This window comes from Ipomoea triloba, chromosome 10, assembly GCF_003576645.1.
Source record: "Ipomoea triloba cultivar NCNSP0323 chromosome 10, ASM357664v1".
NCBI classification, from domain to species: domain Eukaryota; kingdom Viridiplantae; phylum Streptophyta; class Magnoliopsida; order Solanales; family Convolvulaceae; genus Ipomoea; species Ipomoea triloba.
In genome coordinates this window covers 1,849,990-1,868,816 of record NC_044925.1, presented here as the reverse complement: position 1 = coordinate 1,868,816, position 18,827 = coordinate 1,849,990, and the positions used below count along the sequence as shown (strand labels likewise).

The following is an 18,827-nucleotide window of genomic DNA, read 5'->3' as shown; positions in this document are numbered from 1 at the left end:
AAACCTGTAAACCTACTACTCAAAATTGTAGAGCATAATCACATAAATAAAACACATTATTTAATAGCAGCATAACATAAATCGAAGCAAGATAAATTATGGGAAACTTCCCTATTCTAGAATCTAAGTTGAGGTAGGGAGAATCCACCCAAATCCAAGAGTGTAGAATGAAAAATAGTACAATTTCTTCAAGAGAAAAAAATAGTAAAATCTAAGCTAAACCTATCTAGGATTTTTAGAGAGAAACCTTATATGTCTGGCCTACTGTTGTTGCCCCCTTTTAAATCTGGAAAAATGAGAATTTATATCACAGGTCCAGGGTTCGACGCATTGGCGCCGCACAGGCAGTCACACGCCCGTGCGGGCACATTGGCATGGCACGAGCTTGCAGTGCTCGTGTAGAATGCCTGTTCCAACCTGTCTTTTATGTACTGGCTACGCACAGGCATGTAGTTGCTCGTGCGTGCATTCGCCTCCACTCCAAGGTCTCTACTTTGCTCCTTTTGCGCGTCTTCTTCCTAGTCTGCCTTCCTTATGCTCTTTTCATGTCTTTTTGCTCCTTTTTGAAATACTTTTGTTTCCTTTAGCTAATTTTCTCTCTCCAAAGTGCAATTGAGAAAAGTTAAGCATAAAACACATCATTTAGTTTGAAAACCCAATTGAACATACAAAGGGGTAAGAACGGGGTGAAATATAGCATAAAATAAGATTTATCAACCTACATCGTAAGGATATATCCTTGTATGCCACAATCAGTCTACGAACAAAAGTTCATCGGGTTTTGGAATGTGCAACTTCATTGTCATTCTCACCATTGTTGTTATTGTTATTCGCATTGTTAAGTGGAAAATTGGGCGAAGACATTTTTTACTACGGGAAATAAGGAAATAAGGTACGGTTTTAAGCTTTGTTGGAAATAATTCGAAAATACAAGCACTAAAATGAAAGGTTCAGATTTTCAAATTTGAGTCGTTTGGATGAAGAAGAACAAAAAGAAAAAGTTATTAGATCAATTAACTTCTTCCGGAGGAAGGAGTGTCTTATTGTCCCAAGCTGCTTGGGCTGCAAATTTTCATTTGTACTATACAATTCAAGCTCCTTCTAAAGGAAATTGTGTATATATTAAGGCAAACTCACATATCTTTTCAATGTGGGAAGAAAACTTCTTCCGAAGCCTTCTCTATCTCTATTTTTCTAACTAAAATAGGTCTATTTTGAGACTCAATGTCTCATTTACCCATTATTCATTTTGACCGTAGAATATATCATTTCCTTCATCTCACTTTAAAGTTAAGCACCCGAATCCACTTTCGACCTTACATATATTTGTATAAAAAAATAACTACTTAAAATGTCATTTTTACTATTTTTTCCAACAACATCGCATACATATAAATTATGAATATTAATCTCTCTATAAAGTTTCCAACAATCAAACGTTAGATTCCATAAAAGACACAAAAACAAAACAAATTTTCACTAGAATCCTAAAAAGGTTAAACATGCAACCTTAATAAGATCATACATCCCTGTTTTAGAAAAGACAACTCGTGATCTTTTCCACCGTTTCTATGGTAAGCTGGTTTATCATGGTAACTGATTCAGGAGAAAGCTTTGTAGTAGGAATAGAATCAACAAGAAGTTGGAAGACAATCGTTAGAAGAGACCCGTCACTAGAGCCCGTTTTAGAGCCCGTTTCAGGTGGTCGTCCATCCGGGAGTATGACAAATCCACAGGGAAGAAGAGGTATTTGTTTTGAATCACCACCTTGAGAAACCAGTTTCATATCCGAGGTTTCAACTGGAGCATAGATAATGTAGGAACCTGTCGAGCTGGAACTGGTTTCTTGTAGTATCATCGTATTGCTCATGCTCGGATTCTCCACCTAATTTTTATTAACAAAAATTGTTTAATATGGGCAAAGTATGCATAAAGAAAAACACGAGTTAATACTATCTAGGGTCCTTCCAGTATAATTTTTTTGTCGGATTTAATCATAATTCTTTAGACTTTCAAATTGTTACAATTTGTAGTCCAAGTTAATTATCAATTGTCCTTCAAGTATCAAATTTTAACCAATCGTGGCCCTTCTAGCCGGATCAAGACTGGTTATATTTTGAAAGTTGAAGGACCATGCGAGCGGTTACATTGGACCACGGATGGTAACAATTTGAAAATTGAATGACTGCGAGTGGTCATTACGAAAATTAAGGATTCAACTTGACAAAATCACTATGCTCGGAGGACCCATATGACATTAACTTAAAAAAATACTTATGGTATGTGATATACCCTAAATAATGAGACCGAGTTTTCAATTTCTCCGCCATAGATGATGTGAGCCACCTCTGTCAAAGCACATGAAGAAGAAAAGATATCCCACTACAATTAAGAAAAACAAAAGATGTTAGTGTAACCATGATAAGTTCTTAATTATATTAGTTGAGATGTATCACATGTCAACACTAAGTACAAAAAATAACATAAGAGACTAATATTTAGTCACTTTTGTTTTAAGAATGGTAGTGTATTCTTTAAAAAATTTTTACGGTGACAATAAAATGAATTCGCCACTGTTCTTCAACAACAACAGTAGCAGAAAGTGAATATTAAAGAAAAATAAAATCTGCCACAATCCTTATCTAAGAATAGTGGCAGATGACTCACCTTTTCGCCACTGTTCCACAACAGTGGCGGAAAGTCAACGGCATTGAGCACCCTGTCATTCGCCACTATTGTACAACAGTTGCCGAAAGTCATTTGCAACACTGATGGATGTGCAGTTCTATACCAGTGCAAAAATAGAAAATTGTTTAGTTATGAAAAAAGTACCTTAGCTCGTTGGTGTTTATCATTAAGGAAGTCAAACACCCTTTTTGGTTCAATGGGGAGCCAAAAAGAAGTTGCAGCAGAGAGATGAACCCCAGAAGGAATTCCTGCTTCGTTTAACACTTTTTTTGTCATGATTCTAACATTATCAGCACCAGCCCATAAAATCTGCCACTGCAAGGGTACTGAACAACTCACTACGGACATATAGTTGTTCACCATTCTTTCTACAAGCTTAAATGTGGACTTTTTTCCATTGGGAGTTATCACTACAAAATTTATAACAAAATAATTAAAGAATCATATAAGTAAACTATTTAGTAATTTTCAAATATTATAGCATGTAAATTAAAAATCTGCAGTTACCCAAATTTTCATTAGCGGGAGGAGTAATTAGAGACATTGTGCACGCAGTACGTTGACATCTTTGATGCAATGTTGAGACCCAACGTTTAGCCCCAAATGCCATGTCAGAATTAAGCAGTGCCTCGTAAATACTAACAACTTCATTGTCATCATTATCTACTTCAATGTGCTCCACCCAGGTAACCTAGACCAAATGTCACAAAAAAAAAAAAAAAATTCTAATTAGCATAGTAAACTACTACTTATTAGTGCACTATTTGTGCTCCTTACACAATCTTATTTGATTGACAAGTGTGCGTGTGTGTATATATATAGAGGTCCATAACCAAGTGAGAACTAACTTTAACCTACGACCTGCGAACTTGTGAAGGATTACACGAAAATTACTATATGATTGCACCGCAAGGTCTTTCAACCATGTTCAAGAGCCATAGCAATGCAATTATGTAGTAGTTGCAGTGCAATCCTTTACAAGTTCGCAATTTGCAAGTTAATGTTGATTCTTAACTGATTATATATATATATATATATATATATAGAGAGAGAGAGAGAGAGAGAGAAGGGGGGGGGGGGGGGGAAGATGATTAATTAGGATTATATCTACCTTTGTACACTCATTTGGAACTTCTTGAATTAGGCACCCAGATGGTCTTCTCATGCATTTGTCTATTGGATCCATGCACAGATACCTGTCTATAGAAAAATCTACTATTGCCCATGTTCCGTTAGTGATTTTCTGCAAAGTAGTAACTCCTTAGTGCAACTTGTGGTGTCGGTATTTTAAACTCTGCATATATCTGTAACGTGTGATTCATAAATTTATTATTATTTACATTTGAAAAAAATTAATTGTATTAAAGTATAATATGCATCAAACCACGTAGAAAGACTTATGACATTGATAACTAACGTAACAATAATTTAGTGAAATTTTGGTAATCAACCATGCATACAAAAGAAAAATAATAGTATTCAAACTTTACCACTTGTAAAGCTCTATCATAATTCCCTGCCGCACCAATTGATATAACTCCAACTGTTACAGCTCTAGAGACAATGTTAGAAAACATTGTTGCCCAACGATCCTAGAGATCATAAAGTAAATTATAAAATATTAATTAGTACTAATTAATGTGAAAGAAATTAAACATGAACATGATATGAATTGAAGATAATACTTGTATTCAGAGATTATATTTAAAATGGAATAAAAGTTTTGGGTTTATGCTTATTATAGTGAGATAAAATTTCACTTTTAGTTCTCAACTATTGTGGCATTGTCTAAGGCCTAAGGCCTTGTTTGGTAAAATAGTTAGCCTATCATCTATTTTTGGCTTGTTTGATCACTATTAGTTGTTTGACTTGGTTACATAATCAATATAAGTGTTTGGTTAATTAGCTTTTTGTAACACTTTATTGCGGCAAAAAGCTAAAATTCAAAAAGCTGCTCAAATTAAAGCAGTTTTTTTATTAGCTTTTTGAGAAAGTCATTTTGTATAAAATCCGCTATAGCTAACAACTAATTTACCAAATACTCCGTATCTTTTTACAATCAGCTAATACTATCAGCTAATCAAACCCACTAACCCAATAATTAGCTAACATCTATTTACCAAACACCCCCTAAATGTNGGGGGGGGGGGGGGGGGGGGGGGGGGGGGGGGGGGGGGGGGGGGGGGGGGGGGGGGGGGGGGGGGGGGGGGGGGGGGGGGGGGGGGGGGGGGGGGGGGGGGGGGGGGGGGGGGGGGGGGGGGGGGGGGGGGGGGGGGGGGGGGGGAAGATGATTAATTAGGATTATATCTACCTTTGTACACTCATTTGGAACTTCTTGAATTAGGCACCCAGATGGTCTTCTCATGCATTTGTCTATTGGATCCATGCACAGATACCTGTCTATAGAAAAATCTACTATTGCCCATGTTCCGTTAGTGATTTTCTGCAAAGTAGTAACTCCTTAGTGCAACTTGTGGTGTCGGTATTTTAAACTCTGCATATATCTGTAACGTGTGATTCATAAATTTATTATTATTTACATTTGAAAAAAATTAATTGTATTAAAGTATAATATGCATCAAACCACGTAGAAAGACTTATGACATTGATAACTAACGTAACAATAATTTAGTGAAATTTTGGTAATCAACCATGCATACAAAAGAAAAATAATAGTATTCAAACTTTACCACTTGTAAAGCTCTATCATAATTCCCTGCCGCACCAATTGATATAACTCCAACTGTTACAGCTCTAGAGACAATGTTAGAAAACATTGTTGCCCAACGATCCTAGAGATCATAAAGTAAATTATAAAATATTAATTAGTACTAATTAATGTGAAAGAAATTAAACATGAACATGATATGAATTGAAGATAATACTTGTATTCAGAGATTATATTTAAAATGGAATAAAAGTTTTGGGTTTATGCTTATTATAGTGAGATAAAATTTCACTTTTAGTTCTCAACTATTGTGGCATTGTCTAAGGCCTAAGGCCTTGTTTGGTAAAATAGTTAGCCTATCATCTATTTTTGGCTTGTTTGATCACTATTAGTTGTTTGACTTGGTTACATAATCAATATAAGTGTTTGGTTAATTAGCTTTTTGTAACACTTTATTGCGGCAAAAAGCTAAAATTCAAAAAGCTGCTCAAATTAAAGCAGTTTTTTTATTAGCTTTTTGAGAAAGTCATTTTGTATAAAATCCGCTATAGCTAACAACTAATTTACCAAATACTCCGTATCTTTTTACAATCAGCTAATACTATCAGCTAATCAAACCCACTAACCCAATAATTAGCTAACATCTATTTACCAAACACCCCCTAAATGTAGCAATAAAACAATATATAGTTGAGGACTAAAATTGGAATATGCTCATGTTATAAATATGGGTGACTTATCAAGATTGATAAAGGACTTAATTACCACGTTCATGAAAGCATCAACGAGCTGAATACGGTTTATTTTCACACATGCGCTTTCACGAGAAGCCTCGGTCTTAAACCCTGCTGTAGGGTTTGCTATTGCAATACTTCTTCCTTTAGAGCAAAGCCTTCCATACACTTCTTTGTTTAGCACAACTATATTAGGATTCACGCTTGAAACCCAAAGAGGCTCTTTCAGTTGTGTCATCTGAAGCAACTCATTCATGGCCGATAGTGCAAGCTCGGTTATGACTGGTTTCTCGACATCTTATAAGAGTATGACTAAAAGCGATAATACTTACATTAAGATAACCAGAATATATAGTGATACAACTGAGAAAGCCTAGGAAGAAGTTACATATTAGTAGGAACAATAAATGACCTATTCTACTGCAAATGAATATAACTGTTAAGGTAATACAATTAATCCTTAATACATCTATCCGTCCCTCGATTATTCGCGTTATCTCACCATTGTTTCCATAAATCTTTACTACTTCTCCAAAAGAAGGAGGAATTGTAGTGAAGCTAACCTCCGAGGGAGCCTCGTTTTGCATAGGTAATAAAGACATCATGCCAAACCTAAACCTTGTAGCAATTGAAGAAATCCTATAAATCTGTAGTCAATACACACATACACCCATAAGATAAATGTGAATTTATAATCATAAAAAAAAAAAAAAGAGTTAATTCCACCAGAGGTTCTTGTGTTTTGGTGGCAATTTTAAACTTAGTTTCACACTATCCTTTTTGTCATTTAACATTCCAGGGTATTATTTTTTGGACACTTTTAGTCATTCTCATAACTTTTTCAATTTTTAGTAAGGGAATTTTTGTATCATCATATTTTTCTTTGGTTAATTTTCCGATTCAACCGGTTTAATTGGTTTAGGACTTTACTAAAAAGCAGTTGAAAAATATGGTTACTAAAAATCAGATGTTACCTAAAGTCCTAAACCAATTAAATCGGTTGAAACCAAAAACATAACAAAAGACAAATATGAAAAGACAAAAACACCCTTACTAAAAATACGAAAAGTCATGAGAATGACTAAAAGTGTTCAAAAAATAATAGCCCAAAATGCTAAATGCATGACAAAAATTGGGGTTAAATTTGGAATTGCCACAAAAAAACGAACGACCACGGGTGGAATTAACTCTAAAAAAATGTATATATAGTAGAAATTGATAGAAATATTCATGAATACCTGGTTTCTAAGTCGAGTATTTTCTAACTTCAATTGATGCTCTTCAACCACAAATCCATTGATGCAAGGGACACCACACTGGCGGCAACGTATACACGCGAGAGCTATTTTGTACTGTAAATTTTCTTCTTGGAGCTTCTCATATTCCTTGTGAAGTTGTAAGTTATATTCGTGTTCATTTAAAGCCTATGAAAGAATTGAAGAAAAAATTACTTTTTCAAAATTATTTGAATTGATTGCATAATAATGATAGTATACATACTAAATTGATGTTTTAAAATTATATCATATTGTATTTAACAACAATATTAATATAAATTGTGCTTTATAAGTATATGAAAACATTTCATCAAGTATATAATATAGTTACATGTGACAATATTTCAAAATTAAAAATCATTAATTGTGAAACATATACCTTCAGTTGGGTGCGTTTGTTCTGGAACCAAAACTTAACCTGATTAGGCTCCAGTTCTAGTGCACGACTCAGTTCGTTTCTTTGATTTTCATTCGGATAAGGACAGACTCTAAAAAATCTATAAAAAGATTTTAAAAAAATAAGATAAAAATAATATGATATTATCAAACTAAGAATCAAAAAAAAAAAAAAACACATAATAATAGTTTATGCTTTGAATTTTAAGATTTTTTTATTACGTTTCTAATTCTTGAATTTGTTCATGAGTGTATCGGTGATGGCGATTTCTTCCCTGTTGATTCGTTGGTTCATCGGAATCAACCATAACACCGTCGGGAGGGGTGGCGGCGTTGGCCGTAACCGCCATCGGCATTATAGCTTCCGATGCGTTTGAAGCCATCTCCTGTTGCTGATTTCTACCACCCAAATTGCTAGTTGATTGTAGAAAAGGGTAAAAGTTTTTCAATTAAGCTTTACAGACGGTCAACTAACACGAAATAATGACAAGATTATAGACGGAGGATCAGAATCGTCCATGTCAAAAGTACATTAAATTTTGTTTGTGTCAAAATCTTAAAAGCATATATAATCTAAGGAGATTATGTTGTGAATCTAATTTACTAACGAAATTTTTTAATTATACATTTGAAACATTTTGAACATGGGTATTGAATCTAAAGTTTGAAACATTTTAAGCAAAGTTACACCAACAATATTATCAAAGAGGATAAATTTAACCTGTCTTGATCCTCTTAAAAGGATCACGGTTAAAATTTAATACTTGAAGGACCATATATATGGCTGATTAACTTGGACCATGGAGGGTAACAATTTAAAAGTCAAAGGATCATGGGTGGTCAATTTAAATGTTTAAGACTAAACATGGCAAAACTACTATACTTGAAGGAGCTCAGATGAGATTAACTCTTTAAAAAAATTATTTGAAATATTGATTTTATTGTTTCGTCAGAGAAAAATAAGTTCTTAAGAATTATTAGTATAAAAACTCAAATATCTTGATATGTGAGGGTAATATAAAAATTCATGTTATACCTTTTTTCTCAAAAAACGTAAAAAATAAAATATATAGGAAGATTAAGAAACTCTTTTATTTTTTTTTCTAACATTAAGGAATTCATTTTTCACTTAATAAATTCTCCAATAATCAAATAAGATAAAATCTATTTTTCTCCCATTTGAGAAATGTATTATATTCTCCTATAACCAAACAACAATATATATGTTTTTCTCCCATTTAAGAAACATAATAAATTCTCCTATAACCAAATAAGGTAAAATCTGTTTTTATCAAATTTGTGAAAAAAGAAATTATCAATTTATTTATTTATTTATTTTTTTTTTGGTAAATCAAACAGGAGAATTTATTATTGAGTATGAGCTATGTCACCTGAGCACCAAGCCCTGCACCGTCATTTCCACTTATTTCCATCATTTCCTGTCGACTCATCGGAATTCCAGTTGACATATCCATCCCTACCTTCACAAATAACAAACCTTAACACATGTCAATAAATCAGTTTACCTTAAAAACCCTTCAAATGAAAACTGCCAAACAAATCATAAACAAATAAAAATCTAATAAACAAATAAAAATCCGAGTAGGCAGACACCGACTAGGCACTAGTTGTCTCAAGGTCGAGTTGATTTGAGCCCTAGGCGACTTTTAGTCGGCTGACTGACTAGGCGCCCTAGGTGTCGAGTTGGGTGCCTAACTCAGCCGATTTGAGCGCCTAACTTAGTCGAGTCGGAAACCTAATTCGACTGAGACAGTGCCCAACTAGGCCAAGTGGTTTTTTTTGCCACTACTCCTCTTGCATATTTCTCCAGCTATGTACTCAACTAATCATTTAACATATGCACTTTACTAGTTTGGGGATTATAACAGTCTAACAACTCCTAGTCCTGAGTGAAAAAATGAAGACGATATATTTGAGTTACTTGACCGTTTAGGCGACGCCTAAACACCACCGCTTAAGCGCTCTAGGCGCCTCTGGACGTCCGACTAGCGCCTAGCGCATAACATTGATAGAAACACAATTAAGAAAAGTTGGCATACTTGTGAAAAGAACTTTAGTATGAATAATGCTGAATTCTAGCTCTTTGAGATTGAGAGGAAGAAAGGTAGCTAGTTGTATATATACACAAATGCAGATAGACAACGTAACGTATATATAGTTGCGTCTTAAGAGCGGGTGGGCAGCGCCGTTTTTAGGTTTTGGTGGCCCCGTTCTTGTAAATAAATAAGGCCCTACTAAAAGCGCAATCTTTAAAACCAATACCCTAAATTTTTAAATAATAATAATAACAATAATATAATAATGTGGTAAAATGCCGTTGTGATAGTACTGTCAAAGTGGGTCGAAGCCCGTAGGCTAGCCCGTACCCGCCCTGCGGTGGGGCAGGTTAGGGCTACAAAAAACATGGCCCGCGAAGAAGCGGGCCTAGCCCGCTAAGGCCCGCGACCCGCATGGGTTAGCCTGCGGGCTGCGGGTTGGCCCGTGACCCGCAATTTTTTTATTTTTATTTTTATAAATATATATTCATATTTATGTGTACACAACACTTTGTGTACACATTAAAAAAAAAAAAAGAGCCAAAAGCACGTGGGGCCCGCCAACCGGCGCGGGGCGTGCTAGGGTTGTATGAATCCTAGCCTGCGGGCCTAACGGGCCGGCCCGCAAAAGCCCACCATAAATTAAGTCCGCGGTAGGGCTTAATTATTGATTTCGTTCAAAATTTAATCATCTATTTATGGGTATCAATTATTATGACAGAAGTGTAAAAGTAAGCATTAGTAGTATACCTTAGTGCTATCCAGAGAAGTTATAAGAGTACAAGCAATTCCTTCAGTACAGTCGTACAGATCACCTGGTACAACAGAATTCTCGGTTGTCTTCCTATGTAGCTGAGAATGCAGTTGAAAGTAAGTAAAAATAATGCAAACTTGCATTTTGGGCCCGCCAACCGGCGCGGGGCGGGCTAGGGTTGTATGAATCCTAGCCTATGGGCCTAACGGGCCGGCCCGCAAAAGCCCACCATAAATTAGGTCCGCGGTGGGGCTTGATTATTGATTTCGTTCCAAATTTAATCATCTATTTATGGGTATCAATTATTATGACAGAAGTGTAAAAGTAAGCATTTCACGCATTTCTCCACTAGCAGTTCACTGTGACGGATTCGTTAACGGGTCGACACGATAAGGCTAAATACGAAAACGTCACGTTAAGATTAACGAGTTCAAATTTTCAACCCGTGAAACATAACGGGTAAACCTGTTAAGGACTTAAGGCTAAAGCCTAACCTTAAGTTGGGATTGCCTCCACTAAGGCTCGAACCCACTCCCATCATCCATGTGGAAGTGTTAACGGGGACACCGGATGCCACTAGACCACAAGATCTTGGCAACAGTTAAATGTCTATTTAGTAAACATTACGTTTAGTTTAAGGATAAATGGATAATAATGTAAAAATTGGTTCTTCACAATCCCACTAATGATGAATTCAATAATGTATTAAGTTTGTAAACCCAATTTGCTCATCTCAACAACAAGCTAATTTTTAAATTATTACCCTTAAATTTAATGTTTATTAAATGGATATTTAATGGGAGGACCAAATTTGGAACAAAATCAATAATCAAGAAACCATTTATGGTCCAACTGAAAGTTGATTATGAAAATTGGTAAATGTCAATAATTAAGGGGCCATTTATGGTTCAATTGAACGTCGATGATAAAAATTGGTAAACGTCAATAGCCAATAAACCATTTATGGAATTAACTCTTTCTAGAATTAACTCCATTTCATTATTGCGTAAAGTTTTTATTAAATTTTGATCAATTATTATTGTGTGGATTATGGTCCACACTATTGTGTGGACCATACTATCAAGTAATGTACATCCAGTACACAAATAATGTACTTTTAGTATACAAATAATAACATTTTTTTAAATGAACCAAACTTATTTCATTTAAATCATACTTTATTGATTTATATGTAATTTTTTTTTTGTGACCTTACCTTCCAATTGGAAGTGCCACAATGATATGCTCAAAACACAAGGTAGTTGGCACAATTTTTATATTCATTAGCTAGCTGTTGATATACCTTCTTTGGGATGTTCTATATTAAGGATGATTTACATCATGTGGACTGACTGTATCCTCTGTTGCAGTAGTTGTCTTAGTCCTGTAGAATAGGTCTTTTAGTTGTTGCAGCTACCTCCTGTTTATGCTCATGTATCATCCTATTTATACTTGTATTATTTGTGCTGTGAATAAATGAGTTTAACAGTTTCCTTCATGGTATCAGGCAAAATATTACCCTTTCACATATTCCATTTTGATCGAGGTGCAGTGGTAGATATGGAGATTAAAAAAAGATAAGGGTAAGGTACTAAGGTGGGGATATAATTTAAAAGGAAGTCAATCTGCCTTTTAATATAATCTAATTTTATAATTTCTTTAGAGTTAATTCTAAAAATAGTCTCTCAAATATTGACTTTATTTAATAGACAATACATAAAATAAATTAAATAATTGATTATGTCATAATTCTTAAATTGGTTTGTGGTTACCAATTCACTGAAACCGGTCATTTGACTATACAAAAATTTACTCAAGTTAGTCATGAGTAATGGAGGATAAAAGTAAAATTTTACATAGTTGATGGACCATTTTGTATGAATTAATAGTTAATGACTAATTTAGAAATTATGAAATAGTCAACCGGCCATTTTAGATATTAATTCCATTTTTTAATTTTTGTACTCAACTTTTCAATTCAACCATAAATAGTTTTCTAATTATTGATTTTGTTCCAAATTTAGTCATCCATTTTGGGTGTCTAATTATTGATTTTGTTCCAAATTTAGTTTTCTAATTATTGATTTTGTTCCAAATTTAGTCATCCACTGTCCCCATGGACAGTACTTATACCGTGGACCATGGTCCACAATGCATTGTAGACCATGGGTCATGGCTGATACTGCAGTTGTGTTGAAAGGATATTGCAGTTGTGTTGAACAGATACTACAGTTGTGTTGAAAGGAAACTGCAGTTGCGACGAAACAGAGAACGTTTAATCCGTCAGGAACTGCAGTTGTGTTGAACGGATACTACAGTTGTGTTGAACGGATACTGCAGTGGTGTTGAATGGATACTGCAGTGGTGTTGAATGGATGAACGACCTCTGTTTCGCGCAACTCAGTTTCCTTTCAACACAACTGCAGTATCAGTTCAACACAACTGCAGTATTCTTTCAACACAACTGCACTATCAGCCATAACCATGGTCCACCATATAATTTGCGCCCCACGGACCCATCAAATGTAAGCCTTTCCTAGTAATAAGAATGTAATGAACTAACCCAATGGGTAGCTCAAGTGGCAAGCGAGCTCTCTTTGTATGAAAGAATTTCGGGAGAATATCTGGATTCAATTTTCACAAGTGACGATTTTCCCTGGACCAACTCCCGTGCCTCTCGAAGCGAATGCAGGTGTACCCGAATTGTTAAATGGACGGAGAAAGACCGGCTGTTTTTACCAACGAAGTTGGGATCATATAAGTTTTTATTTTTTAAAGAATGTAATGATCTAAAAACAATTGAATATTGTATAAGTATTTGCTTTAACATTAGTAAAATATAATGACTACTAATAATGTAATTATACGTGTACTTTTCATTTATATTCGTAGTTGAAATGTGTGAAATACTAAAATTTACATTTTTCATACATACTTTCTCAACCTACTGAAGTTCAATGAGCCAACGGCTCCACTAGGGATCAAACCTATGACCTCTGACCTCTCACTTAGAAGGGTCACAGCTATGCCGCTTGACCACAAGACCTTTGGCTTTTGCTCAATGCATCTCTAATATTAAAAAAGAAAAATTGATGCATCCCTAATGGTTATTTTAGTTGACGACTAAATTTGAAAAAAAAAATTGATAGTTAGGGGATCAATTGTCATCGACTTACAATTGGTCTCCATAAATGTCCCTTTGACCATTAATCTTTGCTAATTTTCATCTCTGACTTTATTTTAATCATAAATGGTCTATTCACAATTAATCTTGTTTCAAATTTGGTCATACGGTTAAATGTTTTATTTATTAAACATTAAATTTAAGGATAATTATGGTTGTTAACGAACCGGACATAAACGAATAGAGATTGCTTGTGTTCGTTTGTTAAGATTTTTGAAAACCATATCCGTGTTCATTTGTTAATCGTTTATTAGTGTTCGCTAACGTTCACGGACGTGTTTATTAACGTTAACGAACAAGTTCACGAACACCATAATGACCTAAATTATTCCCTAAAAAGCCCCCCCTCCGATCCCCCACCCCAATTGTACCATTATAGAAATACAAACAAAAATTATTAATTCCTTAATGACCTAAATCATTCCCTATAATGCAAAAACATATTCATAGTGCATGCATATGTTCAACAATTTTGCCAACTTTATTTGGGACGGGGTTCGAACCTAAGACCCTCATTATGAAAATTAATGAGTAAGTTAAGAATAATAAATAGTTAACGGAATATTTCGGTACTAAAGTTTACACTGACAAAGTGCATGAGTATTTATGAAAAGTAAATGATATAATAGAGGGTAAAGTAAAAAAATAAAAAAAAAAATACTAAAATCAAAATAATCTAAACCATTCATTTCATTAAATAATTGGACGGACATTTTTTAGTTTCCGTTATAGGTCTAACTTTATTATTATTATTATTATTATTATTATTATTATTATTATTTTGGATAGGGTAAGTATTTATGTCTTTTGAAGATTTATTTCATTTCTATTTCTTAAATCAATCAAATAATGTAATATCATTCCTACAATCAATTATTTTCCTTGCTTATTTCATTTCTTATGAAATAACTTCCATATTCCTTTAAAATTTTTGTGAACCAAATGTGCGTGTTATAAATGTAAATGTAACGTATTTTTCAATAGCAGAAAATTAAATCTAATCAATTTTAAAATTTAGGACCATTTTTTAACCACGATTATTGGAAGACTAAAATTCGAATCAAATCCTATGAATTATGATGCCTTTGAGTGATTGATAGACTACAACGAAAAAATAAGAATGGGAAATTAATAAGAAAATGAAAAAGGTAAATAATTTAATATGTTTTCTAATACTTATATGTTTTTACATTTTTATATTAATTACTCCATAATTTATTCAATTCTTTACTACTTTCGTAAATTTAAAAAGGTTATGGTGTAATTATGTTATTTGGTTCCACTTAAAGTACTCGTTGACTTTTTTTATTTTTTATTTTTTTAATTAGTGCAAGTACATAAATCATGCAAAAAGTAATAAAAAAATAAAGACAAGATTATGAAAATTTGAAAATGTTTTTTCCTTTACCGTAGTAAATTAGTTTTTATAAAGGATATTCATTTATTTATTTTCCATTTATATTATAATGTAATTAGAGTCTGGTTCTAATGAGAACCATACATCATGCGAGACTTGTGGACAAATTCAAATCATCGATCTAGAAATTTGAAGGTTGAAAATAAAGAAAACAATGAAAAAGAAAGATAAGCTCATTTTCTTAAAGATTACTATCAAAAGTTTGTAATATTTATGAAAAGGGTCACACTCCCCACTTCTCTTTTACTTGATTTCTTATCAATCAGATTTTTTGCAAATTGATGATTTGAATTGTCCACACGTTCTCATATGAACTAGATTATATTCTAATACTATGCTTTTTGTTTTTTCCTCTACGAAGTAAAATAATTTGTTCAATGTGAAGTAATTTGACATATTTGACTTAATTTAACTAGAAGAAATTTCACTTTTGGTTTCTTGACTATTCGACATGTATCAAATTTGGTCCTTAACTATTAATATTTTTAAATTAGCTGCATGACTATGTAATTTGTATTAAATTTGGTCCTTGACTATTAATATTTTCAAATTAGGTACATGTGATTTTGTAATTCGTATCACATTTGATCTTATCGTCAAATTTTCTGACCAACTATTACCGAAATTTCAATGAGTTGGCCTGATTTTGGTCATGAAATAAGGATTTTTAGGTTGAGTAAAACGTCCTGAGCGGAAAAGCTCGACTCCAAAATGATCACAAACATCCTTTTTTTTTTTTTTCACTGCCATCTCTTTTTCTCTTCACTAGCATCCATTTTTTCTGCACTAACATCACTTTCTTCTTCACTAACATCCCTTTTCTTTGCCATAGCATTGTTTTTCCCTCTTTTGGGACTAGCATTTCTTTTCTTCATGGTAGCAGCTCTCTTGAATCCACCTAAATTAATAAAACTCTGTGAACTGGAAAGTATATGACAAAGTGAAAATTACAAAGAAAATCAAGAGAAACTAACTTACCTTCAGTAGTAATGCATCTCTTTGACTCTTTCCCTTGGAACTTGACGTATGATGTTGAAAACCAATATCCTAACATCATTTTTCTCCTCATCTGCATCCATCTCATCCTCGTCTTTCTTAACTTGAGTGACCATATTGACTTCAAACTCCACCAAAAAAGTGTTATATATCTTGAGAACTAACATCACCATCATTATTATTTTTCAACCCCTTCACTCGAGCTTCTTTACCGTCAACTATTATCTTTTCACAACCGGATGAGTCAAGTACGATGAAGTCAAACATAGCAGGATGGTCATAGATAAAAATCAATTGATCTCCATTGAAGAAAGAGTTATCCTCTACGAATTTTGCCCAACCATGCTTGAAAAAACAATCATCTTCAGTTTCTGTTATTTCTATGTTCCAAACTTTCTGCATACGATTCCTGAGTATAACCTTGGGCGAATATCTTCTCTCAGGCTCTATGTATAATTTCGGAATTTCCTTTTAGAAGAAACATGTTAAATTTGTTATGTTGATGAAAAAACACAATTATTTTCAATATTAGGAGTGTAAGGTTTAGGCTTAGGCGACAATTAAACACATAAAAGCTAGGCTAACGCAATTTTAATTTAGTCAAAAACCAAAAAGGGTTGAGTGTGTGCAAAGTCTGCACACAAAAACACTTGTGCAAGCTAAAACCCTTCATGAGACCCTTAATTTATCTTTAAGATTGTAAATAAAATAAGGATGTTATGAGAATTTTCTATCAATGTTGTCAACTATATTAGATGATCATTGGGCAGTTGATGAGCGCCTAATACTAGCTAGCCATCCAGTCAGGCACCTAAGTTCTTAACCATAAACAAAAAAACATAAATAACCAATAGATGTTTAGAGTTTAACTTTTAATTCAAAAAAAAAAAAAAGTGCAATAGTAAAAGCCAAATCACTTAAAGATCAAAAGTTGAAAATTTGGCAGTGGCTTATACTGTGCGCGCTGTCGAAGGCAGAAAATGAAATTGAAACCAAAAATCATTGGTGAGCAGCAAATGCTTTGTGCAAAATAAACTATTAAAAATTTTTTGAAAAGAAGCCAGGAAATCAATTAGTTTGTCAGGTTGCCTAAAAGGGTAGATTTTGCATATAGACACTTAGCATCTAAGCAGCTACTTCAGCCAAATTCTACATTAGTGTTTTCTGTAAAAGGAAAAAAAAATTACTTTGTTCAATTTATAAAATTTAAGATCATTTTCAAGAATTGAACAATTAGATTTATCCAATTAAACACATAGAAGAATGCTATATTCTAGTTTAAACATCTTTAGATTCATTTGCACAAACACATACACAAAGGCGGCGAAAAAAAAAAGAAGATTAGAGTTGTTTCTGCAATGCAAATCAATTTTTGTGAGGTTGTTTTTTGGCAAAAAATCTTGAGAAAGCTAAACATCCACTTTTGCACGCTAGCCATTTTGAACGATGAAACAAAGTTTCTTATTCACCATTCAATTGAGTAAAAATCATGATATAGATTTCTAAATGATATCCAACCTATTTATCGTAACGGATGCTTTTATGATAGCAATCTCAGGCAATAAATTTATGTGATTTTAGAACTTATAAAAACAAAAGCAAAGTAATAATTAGAGGGTTGACAAATCTGGAGTAAATTATAATTTATTCAACTAGTATTTTCGCCCACGCGATGCACGGAATGGATTTGTTATAATATATTAAAAATATTTGGATTAATATATAATTATTTAAATTAGATCATCAAATATTATATAGTGCAATTGAATATATAATTTATTCAACTAGTATTTTCGCCCACGCGATGCACGGAATGGATTTGTTATAATATATTAAAAATATTTGGATTAATATATAATTATTTAAATTAGATCATCAAATATTATATAGTGCAATTGAATATATAATTTATTCAACTAGTATTTTCGCCCACGCTATGCACGGAATGGATTTGTTATAATATATTAAAAATATTTGGATTAATATATAATTATTTAAATTAGATCATCAAATATTATATAGTGCAATTGAATATATAATTTATTCAACTAGTATTTTTGCCCACGCGATGCACGGAATGGATTTGTTATAATATATTAAAAATATTTGGATTAATATATAATTATTTAAATGAGATCATCAAATATTATATAGTGCAATTGAATATATAATTTATTCAACTAGTATTTTCGCCCACGCGATGCACGGAATGGATTTGTTATAATATATTAAAAATATTTGGATTAATATATAATTATTTAAATTAGATCATCAAATATTATATAGTGCAATTGAATATATAATTTATTCAACTAGTATTTTCGCCCACGCGATGCACGGAATGGATTTGTTATAATATATTAAAAATATTTGGATTAATATATAATTATTTAAATTAGATCATCAAATATTATATAGTGCAATTGAATATATAATTTATTCAACTAGTATTTTCGCCCACGCGATGCACGGAATGGATTTGTTATAATATATTAAAAATATTTGGATTAATATATAATTATTTAAATTAGATCATCAAATATTATATAGTGCAATTGAATATATAATTTATTCAACTAGTATTTTCGCCCACGCGATGCACGGAATGGATTTGTTATAATATATTAAAAATATTTGGATTAATATATAATTATTT

At 32.9% G+C, this 18,827-nt stretch overlaps 1 protein-coding gene across 1 annotated transcript; it reads right to left on the bottom strand.

The window, feature by feature from the left end:
• Nucleotides 1-1,534: 1,534 nt before the first annotated feature.
• On the bottom strand, nucleotides 1,535-8,146 carry LOC116032286 (homeobox-leucine zipper protein ROC1-like). The gene is made up of 12 exons (XM_031274782.1): nucleotides 7,986-8,146; nucleotides 7,747-7,864; nucleotides 7,329-7,514; nucleotides 6,593-6,737; nucleotides 6,122-6,387; nucleotides 5,379-5,480; nucleotides 4,179-4,280; nucleotides 3,800-3,931; nucleotides 3,196-3,379; nucleotides 2,833-3,098; nucleotides 2,293-2,382; nucleotides 1,535-1,885 (listed from the first exon to the last, which is right to left on the bottom strand). Exons 1-12 carry the CDS (start codon nucleotides 8,144-8,146, stop codon nucleotides 1,535-1,537), a joined length of 2,103 nt encoding a protein of 700 aa, XP_031130642.1.
• Nucleotides 8,147-18,827: the final 10,681 nt, after the last annotated feature.

Excerpts from the sequence above, each read along its gene's own strand:
- LOC116032286 (XM_031274782.1), bottom strand. The coding sequence starts at position 8,146 with ATGGCTTCAAACGCATCGGAAGCTATAATGCCGATGGCGGTTACGGCC. Across the intron at positions 6,738-7,328 it reads ATACTCGACTTAGAAACCAG|ATTTATAGGATTTCTTCAAT; the intron begins GTATTCATGAAT and ends TATTGACTACAG. Across the intron at positions 2,383-2,832 it reads ATAAACACCAACGAGCTAAG|TGGGATATCTTTTCTTCTTC; the intron begins GTACTTTTTTCA and ends TCTTAATTGTAG.